Raw genomic sequence first — 18,644 nt, forward strand, 5'->3', positions numbered from 1 at the left:
TATTTATTCATTTATTACACTTCATTGCGTTTATTTGTTTTCGAAAATTTTCTCCTCCACACTTTTACGCTCGTGTGCAAGGGAGCCTCATTAAAAAGGCAAAAACAACACAAAAAAGACAAAAATGAAAAACAATAGCAAGAAAAAACATAAAAATGTAGAAAAATATTGAACAACGATACAAGAAAATAGCAACATTAACAACAACAAAAACAACAACAACAGCGGACAATACCTGCTTCATGGTAAACTAATGGCTTTGTGCTTCTTTTCCCTTGTCTCACCCTCTAATGTATGTAACTCTGTAATCTTGATGCCTGCTCATCTCCGATTTCATTTGCCACCCGCCAGCCTGTCACTTGAACTTCTACACTCTGTGATTTTATAACGCCCTTAAGTAAATATCTTTAACTATACATACATATGTATATGCACAAGCGTGGCTCACTTAGAGGAGAAAATCTTCAAGAAATTAAAGTTCAACTTGTGGTTCTAATAATAATAATAAAGATATGTAAATATATGAATATGTATGTATATATGAGTATATGTATATGTATATTTAGAGTCATGCACGTTTCTTGTGAGCCATCCGAACAAGGTAGACAGCTTAAGGGACTGGCGCTCGTAATGAGATATGTTACATTGCATACTGAACAGTATAATGGCGGAAAGTATATAAGACGGTGTATATTATACCCTCTTCAGAGCAATGTTTATGTTGTAAGAAATTATAGTTATCAAAAATAGCTTTAATATAAAAAAGAAGCTATTCACATTTCGAATACTAGGTTTTCCGAAAGAAATTGAACAATTTTCTCTTATTTTTTTTGATATAAACGTACAAAACTTTGTTATTGAGTATATTAAGGGGTTATATCCAGTTGAGAAATTGAAAACCATTTTTTTTTGGATACTTTACAAGTACATACTTATATTTGAAAATATTCGCTGAAAATTTGAAGCTTATTCGGCAAATCGTTTCGGAGATACAGGAATATTTGTAAGAATTTTTTAACTTAGTGTTATCGGTTCCCAAAACTTTTAATGCGTTTTTCTCGAAACACTGTGTTCCGAGTCAGTGAAGAAAATTTCTTCAAAACGGATAAGTCGATCGACTTGAAATTTTCCCAAAACCACACATTGAGCCACTGTGAAATGTAAAATTAAAAAAAGGTATTTTTGGTTAACCCACCATTTTGTTAAAAATAAAAATTTTGACTAAAACTTCACCATCCCCTGCATTCATCTATAGCAATAATACATTTTTATTGATTTTTTGAATTGGAAATAGCTTTAAACAAAACAATTTTCTTCACAGTCAGAAACATTTTTTCGGAGATTCTCGTAGATCGTAGATGTAATGTCAAATACCTACAAACTTCCATAGTGTGATATTCACTCTAGTCAAAGCGTCTTCAATCAATCACAAATCTTTTTAGGTAATTTGTTTTTATTTTTGCTAAAAGTGTGAGATCGTTGGAATTTGAGCCTTTATCTGGCAATTGCGGGATTTTCCAGAAAGAAAAGTTGGTTGATTAGATTCGCTTACGCAACTGGCATCTGGTTATGGATTTTCAATCTTACCGCGTGAAACCTGATCGAGCAGTGGTCAGTTAGAACTCCTTAACTGAAAAGTGAACTTTGCTTAGAGCGCACAGTTCATTAGACTTTTTACGATTTATCCTGAACCAGAATGAATGACCTTGCGATTGCACAGTTGCTAGTAAAGGATTTTACAATAGATGTTATACGTTTTTTAAGTTCCGTTTCGGCCAATTTTAATATGTGATGATCTGTATCTTTTTTGCTCGCTATTCCTCGAAGTGTTGAAAATTTCGGCAGCACATTTTCTTTTCATAATGTTCCAGTGCCAATAAGACAAAGAACCGCTTGAAGTAATAAAAATATTGCCGTCGTTCAAGCAAATGTTGCTGAAGATCGCAATTTGTCGATTCCAAGACGTTCTCAAGAGTTGGGACTGTCCAAACCAAAATCGAGCGAAATTTGAGAAGTATTTGGGTTGCATCTATATAAAATTGTTCTCACTTAAGAATTGAAGTGGTACGGTAAATGAACAAAGCTGTCGATTCTGATGTAAGGAAAATCTAAAAGTTACTTATGAACAACCATCACATTTACCTAAATTGACAGTTTGATGTGGTTTTTGGTCTAGTAGAATTAACGGTCTGAACTTCTTTCGAAATGAAGCTGATGATAACGTTACTGCCATTGGAGAGCGATATATGTACTTGTAGATCGATGATAACCAACTTTTTATGGCCGCAACTGGAAGAAGTTGATCTTGACAACAGCCAATTTCAACAAGACAGGGTTATCTGCCACACAGCACTTGCAATAACCGAACTATTGCGAGAAAAGTTTGAAGATTCGATTATTTCAAAAAATTTAAATTGAATTGAACATTGAACGACCTCCAAGATGTTGTGATTTAACACCATTAGACTTTATCTTGTAGGGTTAATTGAAGTCATTGATCTTGAGCAATAAATCAGACCCCCTTCAAGCTTTAGAAGTCAGAGTTGGATTGGTTATTCATCATATGACTTGATTTAGAGCAAAAAATACTTGAAAATTAGGTTCAACGAATTCGTTCCTGCAAGAGAAGTCGTGGAGGCAACTTTAATGCTGTTATATTCAGAAGAATCGATAGTACTTCAAATTAAATAAAAACATATCATTGTTATTGGAAAAACGTGGAAAAAATCATTTGTGTTTTATAAAAAAAATGGAATAAAGTTAGTTATCGTAAGTATGGAAACGAAAAATTAAGAATATAAATCAAAATTTTCTAAAAAAAAAAATAATTTGAATTTGTCACCATAAAAATATTATTGCACACCACTGTAACGCCAACGTCAAGGCAGCAAGTGAGATATCAAAGCTTGGCATCGAAACAAATGAAGCGTTCGTTGTTGGTGGCAATCAAGTGTGGGCGATATGCGACAGGCAGACAAACGGACTGGCAACAGGCGCTAGACGCAACTACACAACGCCACACACACACGTGTCCATGTGTGTATGGGTATGTGCATAATTATGCAAAATAATGTGTGTGTACGTATGTATGTGAGCGAGTAATTTGAAACGTATACTAGTTGACATGGCGCATATTAAAAAATAGTGCGCGACGACAGGCAAGCGAGCCAGCAGACAGGCAAGAGCTTTGTAATTTTATGCGGGACACACACATACACATACATGCCACACGCAAACAAACAAATAAATATATAAATATGTTAATGTATAGTTTCATGTATAGAAGAGCACACATGTGTAATTGTATGCGGGCGTGTATGTGTTTGAGTATCTGTTATAGAATCTAAGCATGACTAACAGCCGACAAACTGGAGCCTGTCAGCAGCATCGTTAACTCTGCGACAACTGTATCGACGCAGCCTCCTTGTGCTCCCCACCACACACACATACACACATGTCGCGCTTTAGCTCACCTTACTCGCAGATGATCTGCGCACTCACTATGGACTCACGTCCCTACCTTCTTTACTCTCTGCGCTGGCTTAAGGTGCAGCGTGTCTCCATAAACATATTATTATTTATCACATGTCTGCCGTTCTATTCGTATCCAGTGATTGCATTACTGGCACACGGCGCACACATACACACACATACAGACACACTCAGCTGTTATTATGGCTTTGGCTCATCTGCTCCAGCTGTTTTGATCAATGTGACTTCGGCACGCGTTCGCTTTCATTTATTACAATTCATATTTGTGCAATAAATTAATGTGTTTTTATACGTTCCCGACTTTGAATTATCGACATGTGCATTCTCAATGTTCTGTTTTTAGCTTTTATTGCTTCTCGTTATAACGGTTTTTTCTCGCATTCAATGGAATGGAATGGAGTGTGTTTGAGACAATTTAGTTAAATCTCACGTTGGCACAAATGTGACTCACTAATCTCATAAATATTTGTTTTTATACTCTCGCAACAATGTTGCTAAGGAGAGTATTATAGTTTTGTTCACATAACGGTTGTTTGTAAGTCCTAAAACTAAAAGAGTCAGATATAGGGTTATATATACCAAAGTGATCAGGGTGACGAGTAGAGTCGAAATCCGGATGTCTGTCTGTCCGTCCGTCCGTCCGTCCGTGCAAGCTGTAACTTGAGTAAAAATTGAGATATCATGATGAAACTTGGCACACGTATTCCTAGGCTCCATAAGAAGGTTAAGTTCGAAGATGGGCAAAATCGGCCCACTGCCACGCCCACAAAATGGGAAAACCGAAAACCTATAAAGTGTCATAACTAAGCCATAAATAAAGATATTAAAATGAAATTTGGCGCAAAGGATCGCATTAGGGAGGGGCATATTTGGACGTAATTTTTTTGGAAAAGTGGGCGTGGTCCCGCCCCTACTAAGTTTTTTGTACATATCTCGGAAACTACTATAGCTATGTCAACCAAACTCTATACAGTCGTTTCCTTCAGGCATTTCCATATACAGTTAAAAAATGGAAGAAATCGGATAATAACCACGCCTACCTCCCATACAAAGGTTATGTTGAAAATCACAAAAAGTGCGTTAACCGACTAACAAAAAACGTCAGAAACACTAAATTTTACGGAAGAAATTGCAGAAGGAAGCTGCACCCAGGCTTTTTTTAAAAATTGAAAATGGGCGTGGCCTCGCCCACTTATGGACCAAAAACCATATCTCGGTAACTACTAGACCGATTTCAATGAAATTCGGTATATAATATTTTCTTAACGCCCTGATGACATGTACATGTATTCACAACCACGCCTTCTTCCAATATAACGCTATTTTGAATTCCATCTGATGCCTTTTCTCTATAATACGAGTATATACATTAGGAACCAATGATGATAGCGGAATAAAACTTTACAAAAATACGGTATTTGAAAAATATGTAAATGACGTATTATGAAATCTCGATTATCAGTTTACCATGCGAGAGTATAAAATGTTCGGTGACACCCGAACTTAGCCCTTCCTTACTTGTTTTTTGTGATTTCTTGTTTTCAATGAATTTTTTTCTACTTAAAATAATTCTGGTGTGTACTCTGAGTTATGTCTATGTATGCGTAATTTCTGTGTAATTTCTGGAAATGCGGGATTCCCCGAATTATTGAAAAAGTAAAAACGTACATAATGTATTGTACACACAATTTAGTTCCTATTTGACAATTATAATTGAAAGATCGTTAGTTTTTGCTGATTTTTAACAAGTGCTAAGTAAAATAAGGTAGAAGCTCATATAATTTTGGTAGACCAATAACAGGTTAGTTTCAAATATTTAATTTTAGATTTTTGCATTTTTGATTAATAAAATATATTTTGGTAGCCATACCCATGTTACATAATTCTCCTGCATTAAAAATGAGGAAAGCGATCAGCTTAGATACCAAAATCAAAATTTTAGATCAACTTGCAACGGGACAAGGCGCAACGGTTGTGGGAAATAATTTCGGAATCCATGAAGCTACTGTAAGAACAATTAAAAAAAATGAAACGGCAATTAGAGCATCAGTATGTTCTGGAACAAAATTAAGTGCAAAGTCATCATCGTATGTAAGGGATGTTGTTAAAGAGAAAATGGAAAAAGCTTTGGTAATCTGGATAGAAGACAAATCCCAAAAGAGAATACCAGTAGATGGACTTGCTATCAAGCAGACAGCATTAAGAATCTATAAACGTATCCAGGAAATTGATCCAGATACATCATCTCAGTCAAAACAACATGCATTTTCCGCAAGTACTGGTTGGATGACTGGTTTTTTAAAAAGACACGCTCTCCACAATATAAAAATTAAGGGAGAAACTGCATCCGCTGATGAATTGGCTGCTAAAGAATTTCCCGAAAAACTAAAAAAAATTATTGAAGATGGAGAATATACTCCAGACCAAGTTTGGAATTTAGATGAAAGCGGCCTTTTTGGAAGAGAATGCCTAGAAGAACTTATGTAGCAAAATCGCAGAAAACAGCCGGTGGTTTTAAAGTAGCAAAGGACCGTATTACGTTGTTGTTTTGTTCCAATGCTTCAGGAGAACGTATTCTTAAGCCACTCCTAGTACATCGTGCCTTAAGACCACGTTCCATGAAAAGTGTAGATTTCAATAAATTGCCTGTACACTGGATGGCGAACAAAAAGGCTTGGGTAACCAGTGCAATTTTCACAGAGTGGTTTCAGAAGCACTTCATCCCAGAAGTTAGGCGCTACATGAAAGAAAAATGTCTCGAATTTAAAGTTCTTTTGATTCTAGACAATGCACCAGGCCATCCAGTTTTGGAGCACCCAAACGTACAATTTTGTTTTTTGCCGCCTAATACCACTTCCCTTATACAGCCACTAGACCAGGGGATAATTGCTACGTTTAAAACGTATTACATAAGAAGTTCATTTCATTATGTTGTAGAAAAACTTGATAATTATGAGGAATCATCAGTCATAGATGAATGGAAAAAATTTTCTATAATGGACTGCATTAATCAAGTCAAGATCGCGTTAGATTTATTAAACCCATCAACTTTGAACTCGTGTTGGAAAAATATTTGGCCAGAATGCGTAAAATGCAAAGATCCTGTTATCGATAATAACGCTGAACTTGCTGATATAATAACAATGGCCAATGCAATCGGTGGGGATGGATTCGATGACCTATCGTTAGCAGATGTAGAAGAATTGTTGGTAGATGAAAGCTTGAGCGAAAATGAAATTATCGAATTCACCCTTGAGACTCGTTATGATAAAGAACATAGTGACAGTGACGAAAGAGATCGTCCAATTTTGAAAGCATCTCTAATTAAAGAAGGTCTTGATCTCGCTACAAAATTATGTAGTCATTTTGAACAACATGATCATGACGAGGAAGGAGCTGCCAAATTTCAACGTGAACTGAAATCATTAATGGCATCTTACAGGGAAGTTTATAATGGGTTAACGCGAAATAAAACTCAATCTAAGATAACTGATTTCGTTCAAAAATCTACTGATGTCCCAACACAGTCGGCTAGAAATGATAATGATCAACAAAATCATTCCAGTGATGGCAGTGATATTGTAGTCTTTCGCAAACGTTTACGTTTATTATCAGACAGTGACAATAAATAAAATTGTTTAATGTTTGAATTTTTCTTATGGTTGTACTTTATGTTATTTAAGTTTTTTGGCAATGAATTTCTGATATTATTTTTTTATGAAATCTAAATTTTAATTTATTTTATTATAATTTAGTTTATTTAATAAATTAAAACGAAAATAAATTCTTAAAATAACTACAACAATATTTTTTTTATATTATTTAGTCTAATTTTAACTTATTTTTTGAGGTCTAGAACCAATCTATTATTTTTGTACTTGGCCAGTATCTTTTTTTACACGAATTTCTCGGGAACCATTCTATCGTGTAAAAACAGAATTAGGTGTATAATGAAATCTCGATTATCACTTTATCATGCGAGAGTATAAAATGTTCGGTGACACCCGAACTTAGCCCTTCCTTACTTTTTTTTTATACTCTCGCAACAATGTTGCTAAAGAGAGTATTATAGTTTTGTTCACATAACGGTTGTTTGTAAGTCCTAAAACTAAAACAGTCAGATATAGGGTTATGTATACCAAAGTGATCAGGGTGACGAGTAGAGTCGAAATCCGGATGTCTGTCTGTCCGTCCGTCCGTCCGTCCGTGCAAGCTGTAACTTGAGTAAAAATTGAGATATCATGATGAAACTTGGCACACGTATTCCTAGGCTCCATAAGAAGGTTAAGTTCGAAGATGGGCAAAATCGGCCAACTGCCACGCCCACAAAATGGCGGAAACCGAAAACATATAAAGTGTCATAACTAAGCCATAAATAAAGATATTAAAGTGAAATTTGGCACAAAGGATCGCATTAGAGAGGGGCATATTTGGACGTAATTTTTTTGGAAAAGTGGGCGTGGTCCCGCCCCTACTAAGTTTTTTGTACATATCTCGGAAACTACTATAGCTATGTCAACCAAACTCTATAGAGTCGTTTCCTTCAGGCATTTCCATATACAGTTCAAAAATGGAAGAAATCGGATAATAACCACGCCCACCTCACATACAAAGGTTATGTTCAAAATCACTAAAAGTGCATTAACCGACTAACAAAAAACGTCAGAAACACTAAATTTTACGGAAGAAATTGCAGAAGGAAGCTGCACCCAGGCTTTTTTTAAAAATTGAAAATGGGCGTGGCCTCGCCCACTTATGAACCAAAAACCATATCTCAGGAACTACTAGACCGATTTCAATGAAATTCGGTATATAATATTTTCTTAACGCCCTGATGACATGTACATGTATTCACAACCACGCCTTCTTCCAATATAACGCTATTTTGAATTCCATCTGATGCCTTTTCTCTATAATACGAGTATATACATTAGGAACCAATGATGATAGCGGAATAAAACTTTACAAAAATACGGTATTTGAAAAATATGTAAATGACGTATAATGAAATCTCGATTATCATTTATCGAGATATTTTATAGATTTAAAGGACTATGTTGAAAGAAAACTACCATTTTTAATAATAGGAACTACAACAGATGCTTCAGAAGTCCTTTGGATCTCGGTGGATGACAATTCTGTTGAGATTTTGAAGTCATGACAACAAAGGCATTCTAATTCTTTGTAAATATTCCTTTAAAAACAATCATTATTTCTTGATTATATTAATAAAGCTTTGCTGGGAGTGCAACTAATAGTTTTAAGGGGTATTCTGGTTTAGAAGCCCGAATTTTAGGTATTTTTTTGACGCGATAAAAAAAAATTAAAAATTATTTTGACCATCCATTTTTTAATGCTTTTTATTGATATTCTAAGAATACAAAATATAAATACAATAAGAAAAGAAAATTAAATTTCAAAAAACTGCAGGTCGGCGAAGTAGAGACTGATGAAACAATGGCTTGTCCTGGTGTGCAGGATATAAATCCTTTCCGTGACCTCAAATGAAAATTTATGCGAAATCCGTGAAGAGTAGAAGTGTAGTTATCGCTCTACGAAACGTTTTTGAAAAAATAAAATATTTTTTTTTACAAAATAGTGGAGATTTGAAAAAAAGTTTCGTATTTTCCGTTTTTTTGTGGTTCGGAATTTTTTATAAATAAAAGAAAAACTCTTTCGAAAGCTCTTCGTAGTGCGATACTATAATGTATAAGAAAGCTCTGTGTAAAATTTCATGTAAATTGGTTGAGTAGAACTTGAGATATAATGTACATCGTGTCTAGAAAAGTAGTTATGAGAAAAACGAGTTTAAAGTTTGAGAACTAGTCGCGCGCAGACGGAGTCGGAGTCACATAATGAGCTGTAACTCGGAAAATAATTCGAATTTCGAAAAATTCTCTTAGGGACATTTTCTTGAAGGGTTGCACTATAAAAATATGTCAAAAAAAAATCGATTTTTTCGAATTTCTAAACCAGAATACCCCCTTAAGGAATAGATATAGTACTATACCAACTTTTGCTGCGATTTAAGGCCATAAGTCCCGTACTATAGAGGCTATAAGTGAATTTTTTGGGACCGGAAGGTGGAGACAAGAACTTTTATCATTTAATACCTTTAGTGCCGTACTATAGAGGCTATAAGTAAACATTTTTTAGGACCAAAAAGTGAAGGCACAGACTTCTACCATCCATAGTTTCCACAATTTATCGTATGTAGTATTTTTGGAAAATGATAAGTTTGTTCTTTAAAGCCAAATTCGATAATATGCGATCAAAAATCGAAACAATATCATGCTCGGAATTGATATTTGACACTTCGGAGCCTATTTGGAGACTTTTAAGAAGAATTCAATTATATTCAATATTATGATCCTTTGAATTTAAGCCGCGCGCAAAACCAAGTGCGAAATAAATCGATAGATCATACTTACAATACTATTGAGTTACAATCTTCGAAAGTGTAACTGCTCAGTTCAATGAGCTCCATCAGTTTATCATTAACGGCTTTTTCTCGTACAACATTTTTAGAATCAGCTTTAGTCATTACTGGGAAACAAATAATCTCATGTTTCTCCATACGATAACCTCCCAGTTTTTTGATCTAATCAAAAACCAAATTTTAGCAGACCAAAAAATATCAAAGTTTTGAGTAAAACTCAACTCTTTTTTTAAAAGAAGGCCGCCATTTTGCCAATTTTTGGTCTTTTCCCGACTGTAAAAATATATCCTTGTTAGAAAAAGTGCTATAACACTCAGCTTGGACTGTTATTATAGACTTTTAATCAGATTCCTTCTAAAGAAAATACATTAGAAGTTCAAGCGAAAAATGTCACCAGTCATTGAGTTGGGTGTTCAACAGGTAGTACTCGTAGCAGAAGCTACAAGGTCTAACCGGAGACTTTAATCTGGTACCAACAGGAGCAGTTAGCACTTGGAGTTCGCTCCAATCTGCTCATTGGGTTTGGCTTTTTTAAAAGATTCGTGGTGGCTGTGGTTTAAACCTAAAGGCAGGTAGAAATGAAAATTCAGTTCAGTGTGGAGTCGCATTGCGGCTGGGTGCCAGACCAGTGGCAGAGGTTTTAAGACGGCTTCGAACTCGACCAAGGTGGAAAAACTATATTTTCCACCTAAATAATTGGAACCAAATAATACTTACAAATACTTTAAAGTTTGCAAAAAGCTAATATTATTCGGGGCGCTAATCAAGGCAGTGTTTTTATTTATGTGCTTCTAAACCCTACGATGCTGTCGTCGGCAGGCACTCACGTAAAAACACAACGAATGTTGTAACTAATGACGGACAATATTTTCTAGAAGAGAGTTTTGACTCAGATTTCATCCGCGGAGAAAGTGGAAATCAGTGCAGAAGTAGAAGACTTTTACTTTAGCGTCGTCGGAGATTGCGTATAATTTTATCAAAAATATGAAAGTAATTTGTTTTTTTTTTTTAATTTTACTGTGGGTATTGGGTAAGTGGGTGTAAATATATTTTTGAAATATTGAAATGTATAAATTGTTTCTTTTCTACTTTTTTACATTCCCAAAACTACTGTTTTTCAGGCTGTCTCGCTAGTATGCCCCTTAGGAAGGCAGTCGATAATAGCCAAAAACAAGCACCAAAAGTGAGATAATAGGATGCTTTACTTCAAACACATCCAATATAGGTACTAGATTCAAATGTTTTAGACTACAACAAATTTTAGACTACAACAAATTTTGAATAAAAAGAAAAATCTATAGCTCACCCTGTATATAAATTTACTAACAGCTGTGGATCTATAATTTTAAAGTATCAATTACAATTAGTTTGTCGGTTTGTGTATTTGATTTTTTAATTAGATTTGCAATTTATCAACAATTTGCGCTTTCGCAGAGAAATATTTACGAGCTAACTTAGGCGCCTTGTTTTTGTGGCAAGTTCACTTTTTTAGCTTACAGCCAGCATAAAATATTTATAACTTTCCCGAAAATATATTCATGCTATTGCTGACTATATTTCTAGCTTAGTCAACTTCCCTGAAAAAGCACTCAACTTCACACATTCAAATCACAACAAATGAACTTCCCGGCTAATGCCAACAATTTAGTCAATTCCGCGTGCATTTATTTACATTTATTTCAATTTTTTGGTGTCAATTTAATTGCGCAAATATTTATTTATTTATTAACGGTCGCTGCCAGATTTTAGGTTATTGATTGGTTTCGTGTTTTCCAAATCTGTTTGAGCGCTGTCTGGCTGAGTGGCCGATAAGCTTACCTATATATACATATATATATACACATTTAAACAGATATACATTCATATATGTGTACATATATGTACTTACATGTGAGTAATTAATTTACAGAAGTTAAATATGTGGACTTTAAACATAGACAGCTATGTAAATAACTTTGCATTTTGATTGCTTAATCAGCTCACTGAACTGTGTAAGCAAGTGTTAGATTAATTAGAAATTATAATTTATGTTAATTTTAAAGTGATGGATTATTATCAGCATATTTCCTGGTTAATGAAAATGATATTCTATATGTAAGTAAAAATGTATTGAAGCGTTGAATATTTAATAAGCAATTTTAAATGCTCTAGCGAGTTTTAGTAGATTTACCGGTATAGCATCCCCTAGATTGATAGCTGTCAAAATAATTGTCAAAAAAAACTAAGTATCTTTTTATATGGTTTGGCATACTTCGGTAAATAACTATGGAATTTTTTACCTTTTTAAATCGTGGAAATTAAACATCAAAACATTTCTAGTGCTCTTCCCTTAATCAACCGTGAATGAGTGCTTTATAAATGCGGGGTTTTCCAGTAAGAGTGATACGATTTATTTTCAAAAAAAATAAACACTCTAATTGTTAAGGAAAATGTTTTTTATTTAATGTGAAGTACCATCGATTCTTCTGATTTTAATATGATTTGAAAGGCCTCCATGACTTTTTTTACAGGAACGAATTCGATGGCCCCAAATTTTCGAGTACTTTTTCCACTAAATCAAGTCGTCTGTCATGAATAACACATACATACAATATTAACTTCTAAAGATTGAAGAGAGTCTGGTTTATTGTTTATTGATAAAAACCAATGACTTCAAATAAACTCACAAGAAGTGATACAATGATTAAATCACAACTTCTTAGAGGTTATTCAATAACACAATCTCTGGAAATAATCGAAGCTCCAAACTTTTGTTTGTGTTCTTGCGCATGCTGTGAGGCACCTAGCGCCGTCTTGTTGGAACCAGATGTTATCAAGACCAATTTCTTCCAATTTCGGCCATAAAAGGTTGGTTAATGTTTGATGTCCATCCTCCAAGCATCAAGTGATATAAAATGTACAACAAGGATGTAAGCACTTATTTGTGTTGTTTCCACATATTTCTAATCTTACTGTGGTGACATGTGATGGTATTCCTGTATCGCCCACTGGAGTATAGGAGCTCAAATTCGGCTAATGTGGGTTCAATAAAAGAAATCCATTCTTTTTTCAATAAGTGGTATTAATACTTATTTTGGGTGATATATGGCCAATAAGTCTGCTCTATATGTCGTTAGAGACATAAGATTTCCTAGTAAAAACAACTCTAAAACAGTTTAGTGATTATTGGACTCAGCCACGTTCACGAGCTCATTTCAAAGACAAAAACCAGAAAAGAGAAAATACGTCATTCTTCGGAAGCAAATTGTTGTTGGTGATAATAACTGGGTCAATTACGAAAATGTTAAACGAAGCAAAGGGATCGTGGTCGAATCGCTGTGGCGCAAACGGTGTCCGAGACAGAATTGACGGTAAAAAAGGTTTTGCTTTGTGTTTGTTGGGATTGACAAGTAATCATCAGCTGCTCCCCTATGACCAAACCCATAATTTGGACCTGTACTGCCAAAAGGGCATTCAGTGCCGTCCAGAAGCAGTCAGTTTTCGTTTATGAGAGGAGTTGTTTTTCACCAGACCGCAAGGAGCTTGATAGGGAAGTTCATATACATCGTCCTTACATAGCAACAAGAGAAGCTTCTGAAAATCGACTGTGCCTGGTTGTTATCAATAAAAACGAGGGTTTTTTTATGAAAGTGGTATTATGAAATTATCTTTTTAATGGCAACAAATTATTCACAAAACGGTGCTTCAGCAGACCTATGCATATTCCATACTGACTATCTTGTCGAGATTATAAAGTTGTGACATCACAGTCTTCTATTTCTTGGAAATTTTGCTTGAAATCACTTTTACTCGGTTATATTGAGCAATATTGCTGACGTTTTTGCCGTATTAAACTTCCGGTTACAAGTAAAAAAATCCTCTTCATACTTCGAAACCTTTATACTTTCTTTGTTTGGACTTTTTAAATACTTCTCAATTCCAGTGTTTGTTTGCAATAATTTCTTCCACAAACCACCCATAAAACTCCAAGCTTTGACGTTCTGAATTTTGAGATATTCTAATAACCAAATTATACAAAAATTGACTGCTTTTAAAGTCAAAATTAATTACATACATATAATTATTTTAATCCGTAATTAGTCTTAATATTTTTTAAATAACAGAGAACTGTAATTTCCAAGACATTTCGGCTAATTACCGAAAAAAATAATCACGCCAAAGATTTCCAAGACTGAAAAATCGTTTCTCAGTAAATTTGTGCTTCGACAAACCGGCTTCTTCATATAATTACGCACATTTGTAAGCAGCCACTCCAAAGAGGAAGAAGATCAGGGAAAAAGGAAAACAAAAAAGTGCGTACATTAAGCGACGCAAATAATTCGTCTGTTTTCGTTGACCATTTAGCAATTCTGGCAACTATTAAATTTAATTTTAATGACCCAACTAGCTCAACAAGAAGCCACCGACACTGAAACTGAGACAAATGAAAGCGGAGGCAGCGGCTGACAGACCTGACATGCCGACGACTGGCTACCGTGCTAACGACAGCTAACGACTTTCAGCCAAGAAAATCACATTAAACCTAAAGCCGAGGCAAACGAGACAGAGCGGACGAGCGGGTGGTGGGCTTAATGCAGAGCAAAACTGTTTTGTTGTCAGCATTTAACGAAAATGTAAGAAAGCCAAATAAGAATTAAGAAAAAAAACGAAGTAAATTTTTCATGGCTACTTTGTTATAGTATGTCAATGTCGGCTGCTTCCGTTGGGCTTTTCAAATGCGAGATGGAGTTGAGCTGCGGCTAAGCGGGGCTCATTCTCATGTGCTTTCTTCTCCTACTTTTAATTTCTGCGTAAATTTCATGCCCACAATTTCGACTCTCGGTAATGAGTAAAGCAAATTAGTGCGTAATTATGAGGAAAAAGAAAAATGCGAAAAACAAAAGCAAAACTAAAACAAATGGCACAAGAAGGAAGGCAATAAAATTTAGCAAAATTCTTAAGTAGCACACTGCTTGTCCTTCATTTGAAATTTCCTTGTGGAATCACAGTATTTCTTACCGGCAGATCACGTTTACATGCGTGCATGCTGCCGCTTTTTCATACTGTAACAATGCTTAGTAATTAAATAATTTTGCTGCCGACTCAAAGCGAAGCGGTGCTTATTCTTATGGCTTGCTTTAGCTTATGCCTATGGTAGGTTAGGTATAATGAAAAGTGCGCTACTAGCGACAGCAGCAAAAAGTGATGATACAGACCAAAGTATCCAAATCTTAAATATGGAACAGTCTATCTCCAAAGCACAAAAGAGAACCAGTCAGAGTACACAGGTAGCCAAAGGAGAGATAATGCACAAATAGAGAAAGAAATTACAAAATCAATTGCAAAAAACCCAACACGAGATGGCAGTCTTTGAACTCGGAAGGATAACCAAGGATCTAGTTGCTGGCACCTCGGTTGACGTGGAGGAGATCAAGCACCAAGGATAGTTTTTACAAAAAATACGAAAGATCACTGAAAGTGAACAAACGGCACCTCCTGCGAAATAAACTACCAGAAAAGGAATCGCTCCCACAACAAAACAGTGAAAACTCTGCCGAAAATACTAAAACAAGGGGGAGCTGAGCCAAACAGCACAACAACAGCTAGACATTTTAGCGAAGACGATTGCCTGTAAATGTTTATCATAGACGTAAACTCCTCCTCACTTAACACCATTCAGAAGAGATGGGGTCGAGATTGACGTCCGATTGTCGTGTCTACTGTTAAGCTCGGAAACCCTTAGAGGCTAGAGGGTCATTAAGTGTACGATATAGATCTCTTAGGATTTCCTGACAGGTAGCGTTGCACAAACTGGCGAGGCCTTTGAAGACCTCAAACGAAGGCTCCTACCCGCCAAGGATATCTCAAGGAGTCCTCGTGCTCGCGTTTGGTTTTCCCTTGTAGAAGAGCCTGACAAAAAGTCCTAAGGTGTGTTAAGCTGCAGAACAAGTCTAAATTAGGAATAGAAGACGACCGGTAGCTTATTCAAAATGAGAAACAGCTCAATCGAAAACTAGCAAAACAAGAAAAAACGTTAACTTCGTCTGCGCAGAAGCTAATATACCCTTCACAGGTGCATTTCTTTTAGTATCTATGTGTTCAGTTTGTATCGAAGCTATATGCTATAGTAATCCGATCTGAACAATTTTTTTGGAGATTACACTGTTGCCTTAGAAAATAATCCAAACCAAATTTTGTGAATATATCTTGTCAAATGCAAAAGTTTTCCATACAAGAACTCGATTCCGATCGTTCAGTTTGTATAGCAGCTATATGTTATAGTCACCCGATATCGGCGGTTCCGACAAATGAGCAGCTTCTTGAGGAGAAAATGACGTTTGCAAAATTTCAAAACGATATCTTAAAAACCTAGGAACTACTTCGTATATATACAGACAGACGGACGGACGGACAGACAGACAGACGGACATGGCTTAATCGACTCAGCTCAACATACTGATCATTTATATATGTATATACTTTAAGGGGTCTCCGACGCTTCCTTCTGGGTGTTACAAACTTCGTGACAAACTTAATATACCCTGTTTAGGGTATAAAGATCAGGTTCGGTATTCACAAAGCCAGGACGAAAATATTTCAAGTCGACAAAGCGACTGATGAAAACGGGGCGGAAGAGTTCGGCGTTGTTGCCAGTTGCTTAAAGATAATTAATATTCTAACCCGCTTGTAACTCCTTTTGAAGTTTATGTATATAGAACCTTGATTTGAATGGTATTTTCAGATTTGCTGTGAACCTTTTTAATAAATAAAAACTTTAAACTCTGGTAAAAATGAGATTTTGTAAATATATGTGGTAGTTTTATATGAAATTGAATAGGTTTTCATAAACACCAAACTGCAAACTCGAGTTTATGTTCATGTCATATGTATATGAAAATCTTAAACACGAGTTTATTTCGAGTTTGGACATGATTCTATACTATACGAAATTAGTTTCCTAAGTTCGTAAGAAACTGTGAGTTTGGTTTGTGTAGTTTTATATAAAGAAGAATACTTAAACCCGAGTTTATAGCGTGTTTATATTAATATACTATACAAATTATCAAAGTCAGTTTTGTATGTTACCGTACGCTTAGTCTAATGGTGTTTTGCTGAATACTTTTGTATAACACAATATCTTAAACTCGTGTTTATTTCGAGCTTAAGCATGAATAAGCTTTTAAAATTTGTTTCGAAGGCTACTATTAGGGTGGTTAGCTAAAAATCTGTATAACTTTATATAAAGACAAAACCATAAACTCGAGTTTATTTGGTGTTTAACTGAATATACTTCACAAACTCTGAAAGTTAGCTTTGCTTTTTATCGTTAAGTGGGTCTAATAGTAGTTTGTTCTATACTTTTGTATAAACACAAAGCCTTAAACTCGAATTTATTTCGAGTTTCGGCATGCATATCTTATACAAACTTCTAAGTTAGTTTCTTAGAATGCTGTTTGGGCAGTTTGATGGTCGATTGTTATAAATCTGGAGAGTTCTATATAAATACGAAATCATAAACTCAAGTTTATTTCGTGTTTTGATGAATATACTTCTTAAATTAGCTTTGTTTTTTATTGCTTAGTTAGTCAACTAGTGGTTTGCCGAATCATTTTGTATAAACACAAAGCCTTAAACTCGAGTTTAGGCCTAAATATATTATGCAAGTTTTTAAAGTCAGTTTTTAGGATACTATTAGGCTGGTTAAAATCTGGAGAATTTTATATAAGCAAGAAACCATAAACTCGAGTTTATTTCCAGTTTGGCCATGAGTATACTACACAAACTATTAAAATTGCTTTCGGAAAATATTCTTAGGATAGTTGTAGTTTGATATAAATAGATTTAAACGGCTATTAATTATATTATTGGCATCCCATCCCAGTTCTTTCATCACAAATCGCTTAACGACACTTTAGATCACATAATTCATTAAATCTCGGCTGATTTTGAATTTTCGAATATACGTAAGTATATCTCAAAATCTTAAGTAGATAACCTTGTGGACACATGAACGCGCTTACAACCTTATTTATGTATATTTAATACAATACAACGATTATCACTGCAGTTGTCAGTTGTGTTGCAGTTGGCGTGCTTTGCGCCATTTGTTACATGCTACGTGACAATCGTTTGACGTTCTGACTATTATGCCGACACAGACACGGTGCAATGGGCTCATAATTACATATATTTGTGTTTATGTGTATATGCATATGTAGGCATTCATGTATGTATGCACTTGTTGCCACAAATTCACGTACGCCGTGCACAACCAGCAAATGACGAGGCACATTAACGCATTGCACGCACTCGTCGGCGAATTACAGCGAGCAATAATAATTACAACCAAAATATATGTCTGTACGCATGTAAAATATGTATGTGTATGTATATAAATTATATATTACATAAGCAATGCTTTATTAAAGAGGTTGAGGTTGCGGATAACGAAGGTGGGGCGGTGAAATTAATAATAACAGCTATGGCATGACGAAATGACATTTGAATGGCGAGCAAAGTGAAAAAATTGTATGTAAATGCACGCGTTCACACACATAAACACACACTCATAAGTACTTGTTTTGGCTTGGCTGAGGCCGCGTTCGTTTTGCGGCAAAGCTTCGAAAGCGATTTTGGCTTGTCTGGCCTGCAATTAAAACTTCCTAGACAAAGTCCATTTGAGCGCTACTATACCGTGTGTGTGTGTGTGTGTGCGTGTGTGTGTTGCTGGCCC

At 35.3% G+C, this 18,644-nt stretch overlaps 2 protein-coding genes across 2 annotated transcripts in view; one reads left to right on the forward strand and one right to left on the reverse strand.

Moving 5' to 3' along the window:
- The window catches only part of LOC120774860, a 169,655-nt gene that overhangs the window by 135,838 nt on the left and 15,173 nt on the right, over positions 1–18,644 (reverse strand). The window lies entirely within an intron of this gene.
- LOC120774861 (tigger transposable element-derived protein 1-like) lies at positions 5,674–7,174 on the forward strand. Its single transcript, XM_040104689.1, has one exon. It carries the CDS (start codon positions 5,958–5,960, stop codon positions 7,122–7,124), a length of 1,167 nt encoding a protein of 388 aa, XP_039960623.1. The 5' UTR covers positions 5,674–5,957; the 3' UTR covers positions 7,125–7,174.

Source organism: Bactrocera tryoni, chromosome 4 (assembly GCF_016617805.1).
Source record: "Bactrocera tryoni isolate S06 chromosome 4, CSIRO_BtryS06_freeze2, whole genome shotgun sequence".
In the NCBI taxonomy this organism is placed as follows: Eukaryota; Metazoa; Arthropoda; class Insecta; order Diptera; family Tephritidae; genus Bactrocera; species Bactrocera tryoni.